This window comes from Drosophila mojavensis, unplaced genomic scaffold (assembly GCF_018153725.1).
Source record: "Drosophila mojavensis isolate 15081-1352.22 unplaced genomic scaffold, ASM1815372v1 contig_74, whole genome shotgun sequence".
NCBI classification, from domain to species: domain Eukaryota; kingdom Metazoa; phylum Arthropoda; class Insecta; order Diptera; family Drosophilidae; genus Drosophila; species Drosophila mojavensis.
Window position 1 is genome coordinate 7,020,221 of NW_025318899.1, and position 15,233 is coordinate 7,035,453.

Consider the following 15,233-nt stretch of genomic DNA (forward strand, 5'->3'; position numbering starts at 1 on the left):
TATCTAAATTTTATATAACAGTTTTATTTGCTTTTGAAAAACAAAAAACAATTTTTGAGCAACTAGCACCAGTTCCCTATGGAGTCTTATTGCAATATATGGTTTTCCAGTTGTTGGGATGGTTGTAGCCCAGCAGGACAGGCAGATGGAGAAAGAGAGTGATATGTTCGCCTTGTATCGACGTGGATACTTTCACCCACTTGCGTAGCCAATCGATCATCTCCTCCGCGCTCAGGTCATCCGGATTTAGGCCCCGCAGACAGCAGGAGTACCGCAACGAAGCCAAGCTCAGATTGTGAACGCCACCCTCACGGGTAATAGCCATGTCCATAAAGTGCACTAGGAATGCGTGCTCGTGCAAGCGGTGACGCTTGAATAGGCTGTTAGGTAGTCCATGCATCTTGACTAGACATTTCTGCAAGGAAAACAATATTCAGCTTAAACAAAACAAAGATATTGAATAGGAAGCATTTGTGCGTACGACGTGTTTTCGCGACATGCCCAACAAAGAGTAGGGTCCCTCGGCAAAAATGTCTTTGACTGAGATGAGCGCCTCCGGTGTAGGATGTGTGCCGCTGCCAAGTTGACCCAGAATCGCCTCGAACTCTGCGTACTTGTGGTGACCCTCAACCTGCTTAAGTTTGGCCTGAAGGCAGCGGAGCACGGATTTGTTGCACTGAAGCCGGCGTTTCGTATAGTATTTCTGGAACTCGATACGTTGCGGTTCCGTCCAGAAGTGAGGTGTTAGGAAAATGCGTGGGTACCAAAAGCTGCATGAGATTATATATACAATTCTCTGTTGAAATGTTCTGTTTACCAATTCACTTACACAAGCGGAAAGAAAGCATAGCCCACCATTGGCAAGGAGCAGCCAATTAAGGCAGGCGCTACTTTCATCATATCGCGCGGCATTTGCATATACAGTTCGAGCTCTTGACGATTCAGTGCCCGTATGCCCTGCGGCGCATGGTTGGCAATGCGCGAAATCTTCAAGAAACGCTTCATGTCCGCAAAGAAGTCCTTAACTCCCTCGAAGAACACTCTATAGAGCTGCATAGCCTTCGGAAAATTCTTTTCCAGTACTTTGTCATAGTTTTTTACATAGTTAAAGTAACGCGTGAATATGTATTCCTGCACATTGTCGCGCATCTGTTCGCGCTTTGACTTGGGTTGCTCCTGCTCTTTATCCTTATCGTCATCCTTATCCTTATCTTTGCTCTCTTTTGGTGGCCCACTGCTGGGAGTAGTTGCAGTTCTAACGACTATTTCACCAGTTGTGCCACTTTTTACTTGCGAACTTAGATTTTTGGAATTCTTGGCATCCCAGGTAGCCTCATAAATGACTTTTCCAACACTTGTTATCTCGGACGCAACATTTCGCTTAATTTGCGGTGGAGCTTTCGTTGCCGTCGATGTTGATTCCTGCTCTTGTGTACTGTAATTCGTTGTCTGCCTGATAATGATGTTTTAAATGGGTTTTTAATGCCGGTTGTCAATCGGGCTAATCATGTAATTACACTCACCTGCTTTGCAGCCTAGACCTGCAACATAATCGTAGCAATCGGCGGCGCTCTTGTGGCCACCTTCCCAAACTGCCACTGCTGTGGGCTAAGCATAACACCCGCAGTGCCAATGCCATTTTTATGTTACAGTCCCAACCTAACACACCACCCACAAGCGTGCGTAATTACGCAACGAGTGCAACTCCGATGCAGGAGCCAGCCTATAATGTTGCACTTAATTATATTAATCTATAACTTGTATTTCTTTTTTTAGGTGAGTGGCCACAGCCAACTTCACGATGTTCAATATTTCATCAACATGCTGCTTCAAATTAAATGTTGCGATACACATTTTTGATAATGTCGATAAGTCGAGTGTGGCAGTGTAAGCGTTGCCACGTTGGTTCATTTTTTGCAGCATATCTTTAGGCGGTAAAAAAAATAAAGAAATTATTTATATAGATTATATTTTTAAATAGATGTTATATGAGTTCGTTAGTTTGGTAATGACTTTTGTCTAGGCGCGAATTTCAAATTTTTAGAGTGTGTCGTCACAAATTGCGTTAAGAGACCTCTACAGCATGCAGCTGCGCATGGCATCACCTCAGAAATTTCATTCTAGCTTGTTTTCTAGCTACTTTTTCCTTCAGTTTATCCGCAGCATTTCGTGGCAACAGTCGCTTGTACGCACTTGATGCGGCCACGCAGCTTTTCGTGTTAGTTACTTTACGCTACAAAAACTTTTTTAATTAAAACTTGTAAACAATAAAAATTTAATTAGTGCTGAATCAAGCTGGTTGCCTTGTTGCTAGAGCGAAAACGAAAACGGAAATAAAGTATCAGATGTTGATAGGTATCAAAGGAGATTTGACGCGCGAGTCCTACGCACGTGTGCGTGTGCATGTGCTTGTGCTTGTGGGCTTGTAGGTGTATGTGTCTGTGTGTATATGTATGTAAAGACCTTCAAAAAGAAATATGTAAGAAACTTACTTTCACTTGTGCAAGCGCCGAGCGAAGAGCAGGCACAACAAATAGCGGCAGCATCCTTTATAAATATGCTTCAATGCGTAGGCGCTTGAGCTGTATTCTAATATCGAATTCATTGCTGCGGCTAATGCGGCTACTAGTCTAGGCTATACTCTCTATGGTTAGTCATCTCTAGCATGGCTTCTGTTACACTATTTACACTTGTTAAGTATACGAAGTGTGTGCCCGAAACTTCAACCATTTGTTTGTTTGCCCTGCAATTGAAGCCAACTCAAAGGTAAACTTGAAACAGCCCTTACTCAAATAGAAACAACAAGAGCTATAAATAGCCTTAGCGAACTGGCACGTGGCGTGGACCTGCACAAATTCAATTTCGTAAATTGTATTGGCTTAAGTGCGTGACTGTTGCACGGAGCAGAATAAGATCTAGCTATTTGAACTATTCCATATACATATATAGATATATATATATATATATATATATATATATATATTATACATATATTAAAATTCGTAAAGTTTTTCTAGTAAGTAGCTGTTAAACAAGTATTTCATTAACTTTCGCTTACATTTCCGAGAGGTGACAGCGGTTTGCATGCTAAATATGCAAAAGTCTACTTCAGCGTGCCAAAGTTGCAGAAACTATTTGACAAAGGATATAAGCGATGCTGCGCAGACACTTTGTCAATGTCTTGCGGCTGCAAATTACGAACGCCTAGTCGCACAGGTGTCTCTGTGCGTGTAGCTGCATTTCTCTTTAAGATATTCATGTCTAAGGCCGCGGGTCTCGTTTTAATTAATGTGCATATATCCTTGCACTTACATGCGTACGCATATACAAGGCTTTCAGAGGCCAAAGGTTGCGGCTGTAGAAGTTAATTACAAAATGTGTGCAGGGACGCGTGTAATTATTATCCGGCTGAGATGAGTTTAACTTACAGTTGTGAAATAAAAGTCTGGACAGTTGAAGGCTTATAAAATAAATTAAATAGAAGAAAATATACAGAAACAAATCATCATCTTTTTTATATCTACATAATTTCTAAATAAAATAAAAAATGACAAATAAAAGAAATAATCAGAAAAATATTTTTGTTAATATTCAACTCTATTTACTATACATTTCATCAACTATTATCTCTACAACTTTTCATATACACGGTCGTCAGCTGATCTATTCTGATCTACCTGATAAAAAATATATAAAAAATCAAATGGACGCAATCAATAAATTGCAATTATAGGTAAAGTGCTGACAGCCTGGCTAAGTGCCAATTGCCCCAAAAACGAAATGTAATCAAAATAAAAAAAATAAAAAAACAACAACAACAAAACAGAACAGAAACAACAAACAAACAAAAACAGAATGAACCGTAACAGAGGAGGAAGAGAATGAACAGGAAGCTGTAGCAATTAGAAGCAGAAACCCCAATCGAATCGAAATCGTGTTTAGGCCAAGTCCGGGAAAATGGCCATCAATATTTGGGGCTTAAATCACTTTGCCATTAGCGCGATTGTGATAACCACAATGCAGCTGATATTCTTCCTATTGAATGCTTTGTTACACTTGGATAAACTCTCGGACTTTGCTGGCGGCGTTAATTTCATTGTTATAGCATTGCTGACCTTTTTCATAGGCCAATTGGATCGTCCCTCCAAGGTGAGTGTAAAACTGGCTGTTAAGCTGGGCTACAAATTAAATGGTTTAAAGCTTGTTTTTTGTGTGTTTGGGATTTGTCGGTATTTTGTAGCTGACATTGAAAAGCGAAAAGCGTGCACACGCTCCTGCACACACACACACACACAGCATTGTGCGATATGAGTCTGGGAGTGTGTGCGTGTGTGTGTGCAGGGAGCATCTGTAGTTGCATTTGCGGTAACAATAGGTAAACGCCCAACTGGCCCACACTCTGCGTCTGTTGTTGCTGCTGTTGCTGTTCTTGTTATTGTTGTTAGTTTGACCTTGTCTGGTGCAGGCAACTGCGGCCATGGTCCTTCGGCCAAGTTGTTTGTCGTCCTGTCTGCTGAACTGTTTGCAATTGTGCATTTTAAAGCTGCTGAACAAGTTGAAGTGTAGAGCAAACGCGGCGCCTCGCTTGCAAACATCTATTTAAGTGGGCTCTTCCTTCATCATATTGACCTGACTCTGTTCACACTTGAATGCGAATTTACGTTCGCCTCTAGGAATCCTTTTGCAGTTTTTATAAGCACTCTGATTTATTGCATACGCCAGCTGCCAATCGTGCCACAATAAATAAATGAATTGCGTTGATACCTCTGGGACCGGCGCACATTTATCACGGCATAAAAGCTGTGCATAGCCAGCGCCCGGGTCAGCGATGCGGCACTTCGCAATGGATGACCATTGCTGCGGTGGCTTAGTCGTAAATGAAAATATAAATAAAAAACCATTTGGAGGCACAAAACGGGGAAAAAAATATGTAAAATAAAGTAAATAAATAAGAGGAGAAATAAAAACCAAAAATATACTGAATTGCATGCGGTTAACCGGGAATTGCATAGCAATTTTCACTGAGCAAAGCTGGCTAAATAAAAATAAAAATAAACTTTAGAAAAGCAATTCAATTTTGCAGGAAACAGCTGGGCGATAAATTCATGGGGGAGTTCTGTGCTTCAACATCGCAAAAGGACACGAAGGCGAGCGCAACTAAAAGTTTTTCTTTTGCATTTTAAATATGTTTCGCCATTCTGTGTGATTTTTGTGATGCAATACAAAATGTTGACTTGAGGCAACAAAGTTAATTGAGGTCTCTGTATACATCCCTATAGACAAGCTGTGACAAGTTTTGATCTTACTCTTTAATAAAATTGTATACATATTTACATATATATATTTTGTACATTTACCTTAGCAATAACAATAAAATTTTGTCCCATTCATGCTGCCTAGGCCTATGAGAGTCGTCAGCTTATGGTAACTGTCTTCGTCTGCCTGTGGGGCGCTAGACTCTCTGGCTATTTGCTGTATCGCATCATCAAACTGGGCCGAGACAAACAGTTTGAGGATACGCGACGCAATATCATACGCTATGCTATATTTTGGACCTTCCAGGTGAGTTGCCATGCAAATGAAATGAATATTAAAAGTACGAGTGACAGACATGGACCATGGACCGTGGACCATGGACCGTGGACCGTGCACTGTGTTCCACTACAGCTGTTGGTAATCAATGAAGCTGCCAGCGCATGCCAATTTCCCATGATGTTGTTATTAATATTTCAATGGCTTGTCGCTGACGCTGGGCTATGCAAATGCAAGTGCCACTCGGTCTCTCACTAAATGTGTGTGTGGGAGTGTGTGGCTGTGGCTGTGGCTGTGGCTGTGACTGTGACTGTGGTTGGGGCTGTGGCTGTCCTTCCACATTTGTGGCGTGTCGCAACGATTTGATTGCCAGCACTTGTTGGCTCTGCTCAGCAGTGCTGGCAATTTAGCCATTTACCGAACATAACTGTGCTCTTAGTGCTCCTGCATGATTTAATAACAGAGTGGATTGGATAGTCTATGCTGAAACTCAATGTTGATATAAGTATATTATCTATATTGCTTCGAGCGATGTCATCGAGACTGCAGCCAAACTGTTATTACCTACTCGCTTGAATGCACTTTTTTCATTCTTTTTTTTTCTACTCGTGCAGGCCATTTGGGTGTTTGTCGTCTCGCTGCCGGTCATAATAATCAATTCGCGTCACACCCAGCCTCAGGCTGTTAAAGGCATGACCACATTGGATTCCACGGGCACGGGCATGTTTATTGTCGGCCTGCTGGCCGAAACGTATGCGGACCTGCAGAAATTCTCCTTTCGCCAGGATCCGGCCAATCATGGCAAGTTTTGCAATGATGGTAAGTGCAGGCGGAAAATCAACTGGCGGCTCCATACATATAGCTGTCATCGTAGGTCTTTGGGGTCTGTCGCGGCATCCGAATTACTTTGGCGAGGTGATTGTCTGGTGGGGCATCTTTGTCATCTCCCTAAACGTGATCACTGGCCATGAGTGGGTGGCCATAGCATCGCCCATCTTTACCACGCTGATTATACTCTTCTTGTCCGGCATTCCGCTACGTGAGCGCAGTGCAGATGAGAAGTACAAAAAGTAAGTGCACTATAAATCACTCTTGTGCTAGCCAAGCATTACTTAAATCATTTTCCACCTTACAGCCAGGTGGATTACCGCAAATACAAGGCAACCACGTCGCCACTAATACCGGTGCCGCCGGCCATTTATGAGGAGGTGCCTGGGGCACTCAAGTTCATACTCTGTTGCGAGTTTCCCATCTACGATACGATGCGATTGCATAAGGACACGAGCCCCTACTCGCTGTCTATAGCTCGCTCTCAGTCGCACATATAGCAGTCAGTGGCTCACTCCAGCAGCGCAGCCGCTGGCGTGGGCCAACAGGTGCACACGCACTCCCACACCCACTCGTCGAGTCAGTCGCAACACCATCAGCAGCATCAGCACCGCGGTCACTGCTATGGCGCCGATGGTGGTTTAGCTGAGAGCCATCATAATTGTGGTGGCAGCTGCCGGAACGTGCACGTGAAGTCGAATCCGTATCAATGCGAGGCGGGCTATGGCAATTATGGTGGTCATCAGCTGGACGCTGAGGACACGGATGATGGTATTATCTATGTGGCAAGTCACTCGGGCAGCAAGGCCAAGGCCCACTACTTTCATGCCCTCGACACGGATGAGCGTCCGAAGTGCAGCTACCTCGCCGAGGAGGAGCTGGCCTCAGACTACGACGAGGATATACCACCCATCGATCTGAGCAAGGGGAACAGCGTCGAGAGCTTTACCAATCGGGTGCAAGTAGCCACCGAGCAATCCCTGAATGCCGAGGGCATGCCCGTGACAGTGACAACAATCCTGTGATTGTCATTAAGACCCTTTCGCTGTAGCTCAAATCTGTAGCTAATAACGCTCTGCAAACGTGCTTGAATATGCTTGCCGAATAAAAAAAAAAAAAAAAAAAAAAAAAACTAAAAGCCAGTGCCAATCTTAATGCAGAAACTAACTAACAAAGAGATCGCTGAATTTCAAAAAATTAAAAATTTCTACTATTTATTTGCTCAAAATTAAACAAAAACATGTGCCTCTTCTAAATGTTTCCCTTAGAATGTTGCACGTCCTCAACGTTTATTAGTCTCTTGATAAATTGGTCGAATTCCTATTTAAAGCAAAAGAAAACTCTATCAACTATATCAGATAAATAATAAAAGAGAAGAAGATAAACGCCCCACCAACAGGTAGCAAATCGAATCGATCTAAACAGAAACATATCCCAAGCCAAACCTACATTCAATACAATATATATATTTATATTTTTTCTCTTAAATATACAATAACAACTCTAAAGTACAAGAAACTTGTTAAATAATATAGACAACTGATTCATAAGCTTTAATTATTTAATTGTATATTTGTACGACATAATAAAAGCATAAATATAGACATATTTATTATATATGTATATATATATTAAGTATACGCATATTTCTGGTTGAAACTGTTATCAAATGAAATTCTAATCAACATAAAGCAGTATTATTAAGTGAATTCAAACATTGTACCTAATTAACAATTTAACGAGCTATACTAATTAAAACAAGCAAATGCTTATAAAAATACAATTGAAATGAAATGCTTAACTAAATGAAACGTCTTTATATATATTTATACTAATTCACGAAAGTGAAATGAGTATATTGGTTCTGTGCAAGGTCCGTCTTGCTGTCCTTTTCGTCGCTATTGAAGCTAAACTCTTGAAATTGGGAACATCAAATTGTGTACACTCAAATATAATTTGTAATCATTTGATAAGAGTAGGCTAGGATTTGAGCTGGGTTCGCCTGAATCATAGATGGCCATGGAAATTCAAACTCATGCTCATGCTTTAGTCGAAACCCAGATTTAGATCAGTCTCTGTTAATGTATTGTAAAGTACATATCGGTCAACAAAAAAAAAATTTATAGTATTTACACAAATTCTTAGTTTCTCTTTTTCCGGAAAAAAATATTTGTATAGTTTTTTTTTTTTTTTTTTTACCCCCAATAAAAAAACAAAATTTTGGTGAAATTCTTATTAAATAATTCGTAGTAAGCACATTCCCGTTTGAGAGAATCATGTTTGGGCTCACCCGTCGCGTAGTCTTTCGTGTCTTAAAGCCGAAGACGATATGTCGTCAGTTTGCCTCACAAGCCATCAACCAGATGCTGATGCTCCAACAGATGGACATCTGTGCGGATCAGCCCTCGCGCGGTCTGGTCATCGGCGTGTATGCCGACGAGGAAGACAAGAACGACGCGGGCATCCTGACCGCAGCTGGTTGGCGATACAATGTCCAGAAGACAAACGGTCGTTTGATTGAGGTGCTGCGTATGTCTGGACCGATGCCGAAGCGCGGAGAGGCTCGCCTCCTGTTCGCCATTGAGCCGGAGCGAGTTCCCTACTATTCCGTCGTAGCTGTTGTTGGCTTGGGCAAGGAGTGTCTGGGCTACAATCCCTATGAGGTTCTGGATGAGCAAAAGGAAGCTATCCGACGCTCTGTGGCAAAGGCCTGTCAGATTTTAGCTGAGCTCGATACAGACAGAATTGAAGTTGAGAATTGTGGACATGCGGAGTCTGCAGCGGAAGGAGCTGCCTTAGGTATTTGGGCCTATCAAGAAATGCGCGACCCCAAGACTCGAATCTATGTGCCTTCAATCGATCTCTACGCGCTCAAAGATGAGCCCTGCGATATAGAAGGCTGGCGCATCGGACTCCAGAAAGCTGCTGCACAGAACCTGACCCGGCAGCTTCAGGAAATGCCTTCCAATCTACTGACACCAACAGCATTCGCCCAGAATGTTGTGGAGGTTCTGTGTAAATCAGGTGTGAATGTGGAAGTCAAGGTAGAGGGATGGGCCGAGAGTCAGTCGATGCATGCCTTCCTTGCAGTGGGCAAAGCCTCTTGTGAACCGCCCATCTTCCTCGAACTGAGCTACTACGGCACTTGTGCGGAGGAGCGTCCCATTGTGTTGGTCGGACAAGGCATCACCTTTGATGCCGGTGGCTTGTGCCTCAAAGAGCGCGAGGAGTTGTACCATATGCGAGGTGATATGACGGGAGCTGCTGTTGTGGTGGCCACCTGTCGCGCCGTAGCAGGGCTGCGTTTGCCAGTCAACATTCGCGGTCTCATTCCACTTTGTGAAAATGTGGTTGGTTGCAATTCGTTCCGTCCCGGAGACATGGTCAAGTCGATGAATGGCAAGACCATTGAAGTTCAGTGTACCGACCATGAGGATGTTCTAGTTCTAGCTGATGCATTGCTCTATGGCCAGAACTTCTGCCCCAAGTGCATCATTGACATTGGCACCTGCTCGGGCTACATGCGCCAAGCCTTAGATGAGGCTGCGTGTGGCGTCTTCACCAATTCTGAAATCCTGTGGCAACAGATCAAACATGCCAGCATGCATACCGGTGATCGCGTCTGGCGTTTCCCTCTATGGAATTACTACAGCAAAGCCGTCCGTGCCGGACAGCGCAGCGATGTGCAGAACTACGGCATTGGTCGTGGCGGACGCCCCTGTAAGGCGGCTGCTTTCCTGCGTGAATTTGTGCCTTGCGGACAGTGGATGCATATCGTAAGTACATATCGGGGTACTATCGGACATTCTTACTAAAGCTCAATTCCCTTTTTAGGATGCGACCAATGTGATGGTGACAAATGGCATAGATTTCGAATACTTGCGTCGTGGCATGGCTGGTCGACCTACCCGGACGTTAATTGAGTTCATTGCCCAGACCATCTGCAAGGATACTGCTCCGAAGATGGGAAAATAGAAAAGATCTCATATTTCTTGTGAAATTCAATTGTACGCAATTTTCCAGATCGTAGGTCGTGGTTATCAAATTAATCACACGGTGGTGGACGGAAGTGTTTTCTAAATGGATATGTTTTGTATTTCGTTTTCCGTTTTCCGATATGTTCATAAATTACTAGTTAAATTATATTGTAAACAACACTGCCCTTCTTTAATACTCAATTAAACTTTGATACTGTTGTGACTAGAACTATGTTGTTGTTTATTCATCTAAAGGAATTCTATTGTGGAAATCTATTAGAAATAAGAGGTTGCCGATACTTCTAGGTTACGGCAGTTTACTCGATCGATTATAGAAAGTATGAATGCAGCTTAATCACCTGCAGTTTGACCTATTTCTAATCCATCTAATCTTCGGGTAAATGTAGATTTGCTAATATATGAATTACGCCTATCGGGTCTAGGAAATAGAATAGATCGCATAATCTTTGATTTTTAAACGGGGCTAAGCAGATGCTCAGCATGCTTTGGGTATATATCACAGAACTTTGGGCATATTCTATTCGGAGTAAACCAAAATATACAAAGTATATACAGAGATTGTTTTTCTCTTGACATTCAATTTAGGATATTTTCTATTCGGAGTAGTTGGAAATATATTTCCTTGACACCCAGAGCTTAGAGTGTCTCGTAGTCGGAGTAAATTGAAACGATATACATATATACAAAATATTCAGATCTAGTAAGTCTTGGAGTTTTTGTGCTATTGTTCGTTAACTCTAGTCCTCATTCACATTTTCAATTCTTTGGCGACAGAACACGCAATAATTTCAACTATTCCGGAAAAAATCTTTTTTTTGTGCCTTCAAAGTATAGATATATATTACAAAAAGTTTTCATAAGTTTTTTTTTTCATTTCTAAAAAAAAATAAGTCGAAATGTTTCGTGTAACGCAACGCTTTGCCTCGCGGGTTATGCAGATGCGTAATGCAAAAGCAATCATCAAGCGAAATTATTCGCAAATGATAAACCAGATGCTGCAGATTCAGCAGATGGAAATCTGTGCAGATCCCCCCTCTCGGGGCTTAATCATCGGAGTATATGCGGATGAAGAGGACAAAAATGATGCCGGCATCCTAACTCAGGCCGGCTGGCGATATAACGTGCAGAAGACGCATGGACGATTGCTGGAGGTCCTACGTATGTCTGGACCCATGCCAAAGCGTGGAGAAACGCGTCTGCTCTTCGCGATAGAACCAGAGCGCGTACCTTACTACTCGGCGGTAGCTGTCATCGGTCTGGGAAAAGAGTGCCTCGGCTATAACCCCTACGAGGTGCTGGATGAGCAGAAAGAGGCCATTCGTCGGTCGGTGGCTGATGCTTGTCGGATTCTGGCCGAGCTGGATACAGACCGAATCGAAGTCGAGAACTGTGGTCATGCCGAATCGGCGGCTGAGGGCGCAGCTCTGGGCATCTGGGTGTACCAGGAGTTGCGTGATCCCAAGAAACGTATGTCAGTGCCATCCATCGATCTATATACCAACAAGGATGAGATATGCGATATTGAAGGCTGGCGCATTGGACTGCAGAAAGCTGCTGCACAGAACCTTACGCGCCAGCTTCAGGAAATGCCTTCGAACCTTCTGACGCCAACAGCATTCGCCCAGAATGTTGTGGAGGTTCTGTGTAAATCAGGTGTGAACGTGGAAGTCAAAGTAGAGGGATGGGCCGAGAGTCAGTCGATGCATGCCTTCCTTGCAGTTGGCAAAGCCTCTTGTGAACCGCCCATCTTCCTCGAACTGAGCTACTACGGCACTTGTGCGGAGGAGCGTCCCATTGTGTTGGTCGGACAAGGTGTGACCTTTGACGCCGGAGGCTTGTGCCTCAAGGAACGTCAGGAACTTTATCACATGCGTGGTGATATGACGGGAGCTGCTGTTGTGGTGGCCACCTGTCGTGCCGTGGCGGGGTTGCGTTTGCCAGTGAGTGAACATAAGCAAAGTTATATGAATATATGTTACTCTTTCGATGCTTAGGTTAACATTCGCGGCCTCATTCCACTTTGTGAAAACGTCATTGGTTGCAACTCGTTCCGTCCCGGAGACATGGTCAAGTCGATGAATGGCAAGACCATTGAAGTTCAGTGTACCGACCATGAGGATGTTCTAGTTCTAGCTGATGCATTGCTCTATGGCCAGAACTTCTGCCCCAAGTGCATCATTGACATTGGCACCTGCTCGGGCTACATGCGCCAAGCCTTAGATGAGGCTGCGTGTGGCGTCTTCACCAATTCTGAAATCCTATGGCAACAGATCAAACATGCCAGCATGCATACCGGTGATCGCGTCTGGCGTTTCCCTCTATGGAACTACTATAGTAAGACTGTGCGCTCTGGTGGACGCAGTGATGTTCAGAATTATGGTATTGGGCGTGGTGGCCGTCCCTGTAAAGCCGCTGCTTTCCTGAGGGAGTTTGTGCCTTGTGGTCAATGGATGCACATTGTAAGTAATCTGTATATTTATATATGTATGTTTATAGCTTACCATGTGCCTTTATCTATCTAGGATGCTTCCAATGTTATGGTAACAGTAGGTGATGAGTACGAGTATTTGAGAAGAGGCATGGCTGGTCGTCCAACTCGCACGTTAATAGAATTTATTGCTCAGACTATTTGCAAGGATACTGCTCCAAAGATGGGCAAGTAAGCAGACGTTGTGTTGCAGTTTAAGTTATCAAGAGTTTTTCACATGAATCGAAGTTATTTTACAAAAGGTAGACCTGCGACTTTTAAGTATGTGAGTTTTAATTTGGACAGAGAGATGTTAAAATTCAGTAGTTTAATCAGGTTTAAAAAATTAAATGTTTTATCAAAAGCATGTGTATAAATACAGACAGTTCTTAGTATATGGAACGTGAGTTTTGATACATTCGTCAATAATTGCTTTACGTATTGCTCATCAGAATCTCGATCAATCAGGTAATAAAATAGAAATTGCAAGCTGTGGCATAAATTCGAATTTGAGTACGGCGACTGCTACGCCAGTGAAACAGCATGCGTCAGAACAACGTTAATATCAATGGGTGGATAGTTCTGCAACAGCTTTACATTCGACGCAAAATCATTCTCTAGTATGGCCTCCCGTTGAATTCTATAATCGAATAAAAGTTGCAATAATTATCAACATTTGAAGTACGATTTCTCTGACTTACAATATCATCGAGCAGCATATTTTGATGAGAAAATCGAAACGATTCTCATCCGAGAATATTGAATCCCATATACGTAACACATCTGGCAGTGGAAATTCTTGTGAGAGTAATAAATTGATCCATCGGAAACTATAGTACTGTGGATGCAACTCCTGGCTCTTGAGATGATTGTAGATGCTTAGATCTTTTGCTTTTAACATATTCGACAGCCTAGACATCATGCACTTTATGCCGCCTTCGGCATCATCCAAAGTTTTAATGAAAAAGTCTCGTATCTCACTCATTAACGCAGTAAAGCAAAAGAAACAATCCGCCTCGGCATGTGCGCGATTTGAGAGATCAGGATCTGAGGCCATAACATAATATATAGGTCCAACTATTTCGTTCATGCCTTGTACATAACCCTGGCCGGGATTCAGTTTGGCGTAGATAAATAATATTCGTTGCACAACCTCCCAATGAGCTTCTTGACCTTCTTCCATGGCGGCGTAGTTTTCCGCCGAGCGCTTTGTAATCAAGTTTATCTGGTCAGGAGAAGAAATCATGTTAGTCTCTTATTTTTAACGTTGGGCTAACTTACTTGCTGCTAAATTCCGTATTGAATGCATAATGGAATATGTTTCTTAAGCTTTTAATGACCAACAAAGTCTTCATACTACGCAAACTCACCTTCGTCACCCCTAGACCTTTACGTTCAACATTTGCCGAACTTAAAACGGAGGGCACAACTCGTTCGTGTAGTCTTCGGCCCTGCTCTCCCTTGCTGTGGACAACAATTTCGCATGGATAGTCTGTGGGCTGCTGAAAGAACGATATGTCTGGGCATAGTCGTCTCACATCTTTATCAATTTGTAGCAAAAATTCGTTATCGTTGAAAAATGTATTCCAAGCGCTTTCCGGACCCTCGCTGAGCGGATGATCTTTTAGGCCAACGCCCCTTGATTCATTACCATCATCGCTGTCACCTTCGCCGTTATGCGTATGACCAGGCGGTAGCACAAGCTCCATAATGAATTGTTTATACAGCGCACGTTTCTGTGCAAGCGTCGTTGACCAAGTGCTACGCCTGGGTCCTAGATACCCTAACAGCATTTTCCAGCTGAGCGCACGAAAGCTGAGCACATCGGGGACACCTGTGGATTGGGTGTTATTACTTGTTATTCTACTACCTACATCATACTAACCGTTGAACGTGTGCTGGCGCAGCTGCTTCAACTCAATTACATCCTGTGCAAAAATATCTTCAAATTCCTTTACGCTGCACAAAGAGTAAGAAAAACATTCCCTTAGACAAGGCTGTTTACATTGTGCACCACAGCTACATACCGTGCTTTAAAAATTGCCATGCTGCTCGGAAGTCCTTTTTCTCTCCATAAAGTTGTACGTGATTGTTGTCGTTTTCTTTTCAATTGCTTTGTTGTTATTTATTGTAGATAATAGCAGGGACGTACGACTGCATGTGCAGTACGCTAATAATGAATGAATCGACACCTCAGCTGTGTGGCAACGCTATTTAGTTGCGACGTGAAGTTGGCTGCACGCAATTTTGAGTTGCCTTTAAGTTGCCTACGCGCTAAATTTCAAACGCATAAATCTGCTGTTCTGTTTGAATAATTCTTTTATTGCATCAATTGCACTTGTTACTCTCCACCAATTCAGCCGATTGTATAATTACCATGTTGTTTTGTGCTCATTAGGCGAACCATA

General features: G+C 42.9%; 5 protein-coding genes across 7 annotated transcripts; 3 read left to right on the forward strand and 2 right to left on the reverse strand.

The window, feature by feature from the left end:
- Positions 1-4: 4 nt before the first annotated feature.
- On the reverse strand, positions 5-1,822 carry LOC6581658 (LETM1 domain-containing protein 1). The gene is made up of 4 exons (XM_002007344.4): positions 1,524-1,822; positions 830-1,453; positions 482-770; positions 5-415 (listed from the first exon to the last, which is right to left on the reverse strand). Exons 1-4 carry the CDS (start codon positions 1,637-1,639, stop codon positions 77-79), a joined length of 1,368 nt encoding a protein of 455 aa, XP_002007380.1. The 5' UTR covers positions 1,640-1,822; the 3' UTR covers positions 5-76.
- Positions 1,823-2,152: 330 nt separating this feature from the next.
- LOC6581659 lies at positions 2,153-7,492 on the forward strand. The gene is given in 6 exon segments (XM_032731430.2): positions 2,153-2,218; positions 3,659-4,149; positions 5,401-5,562; positions 6,147-6,351; positions 6,407-6,602; positions 6,668-7,492. Coding segments are annotated over 5 exon segments (1,473 nt in total). The 5' UTR covers positions 2,153-2,218; positions 3,659-3,957; the 3' UTR covers positions 7,386-7,492.
- A 940-nt stretch (positions 7,493-8,432) lies between these two features.
- On the forward strand, positions 8,433-10,566 carry LOC6581660 (cytosol aminopeptidase). Its single transcript, XM_002007346.4, has 2 exons — positions 8,433-10,136; positions 10,195-10,566. The coding sequence occupies exons 1-2, from the start codon at positions 8,637-8,639 to the stop codon at positions 10,333-10,335; spliced, it is 1,641 nt and encodes a 546-aa protein (XP_002007382.1). The 5' UTR covers positions 8,433-8,636; the 3' UTR covers positions 10,336-10,566.
- A 514-nt stretch (positions 10,567-11,080) lies between these two features.
- Positions 11,081-13,220, forward strand: LOC6581661 (cytosol aminopeptidase). Its single transcript, XM_002007347.4, has 3 exons — positions 11,081-12,298; positions 12,353-12,817; positions 12,881-13,220. The coding sequence occupies exons 1-3, from the start codon at positions 11,255-11,257 to the stop codon at positions 13,019-13,021; spliced, it is 1,650 nt and encodes a 549-aa protein (XP_002007383.1). The 5' UTR covers positions 11,081-11,254; the 3' UTR covers positions 13,022-13,220.
- Positions 13,139-15,009, reverse strand: LOC6581662 (TBC1 domain family member 13). 3 transcript variants are annotated; one of them, XM_044010352.1, is made up of 6 exons: positions 14,853-15,009; positions 14,711-14,784; positions 14,196-14,659; positions 14,107-14,109; positions 13,527-14,050; positions 13,139-13,465 (listed from the first exon to the last, which is right to left on the reverse strand). In XM_044010352.1, exons 1-6 carry the CDS (start codon positions 14,870-14,872, stop codon positions 13,351-13,353), a joined length of 1,200 nt encoding a protein of 399 aa, XP_043866287.1. In that variant the 5' UTR covers positions 14,873-15,009; the 3' UTR covers positions 13,139-13,350. The 3 variants fall into 3 exon arrangements, with proteins under 3 accessions (XP_043866287.1, XP_015017454.1, XP_002007384.1); XM_015161968.3 differs by having other exon boundaries at positions 14,107-14,112; XM_002007348.4 differs by lacking the exon at positions 14,107-14,109 and having other exon boundaries at positions 14,853-15,008.
- Positions 15,010-15,233: the final 224 nt, after the last annotated feature.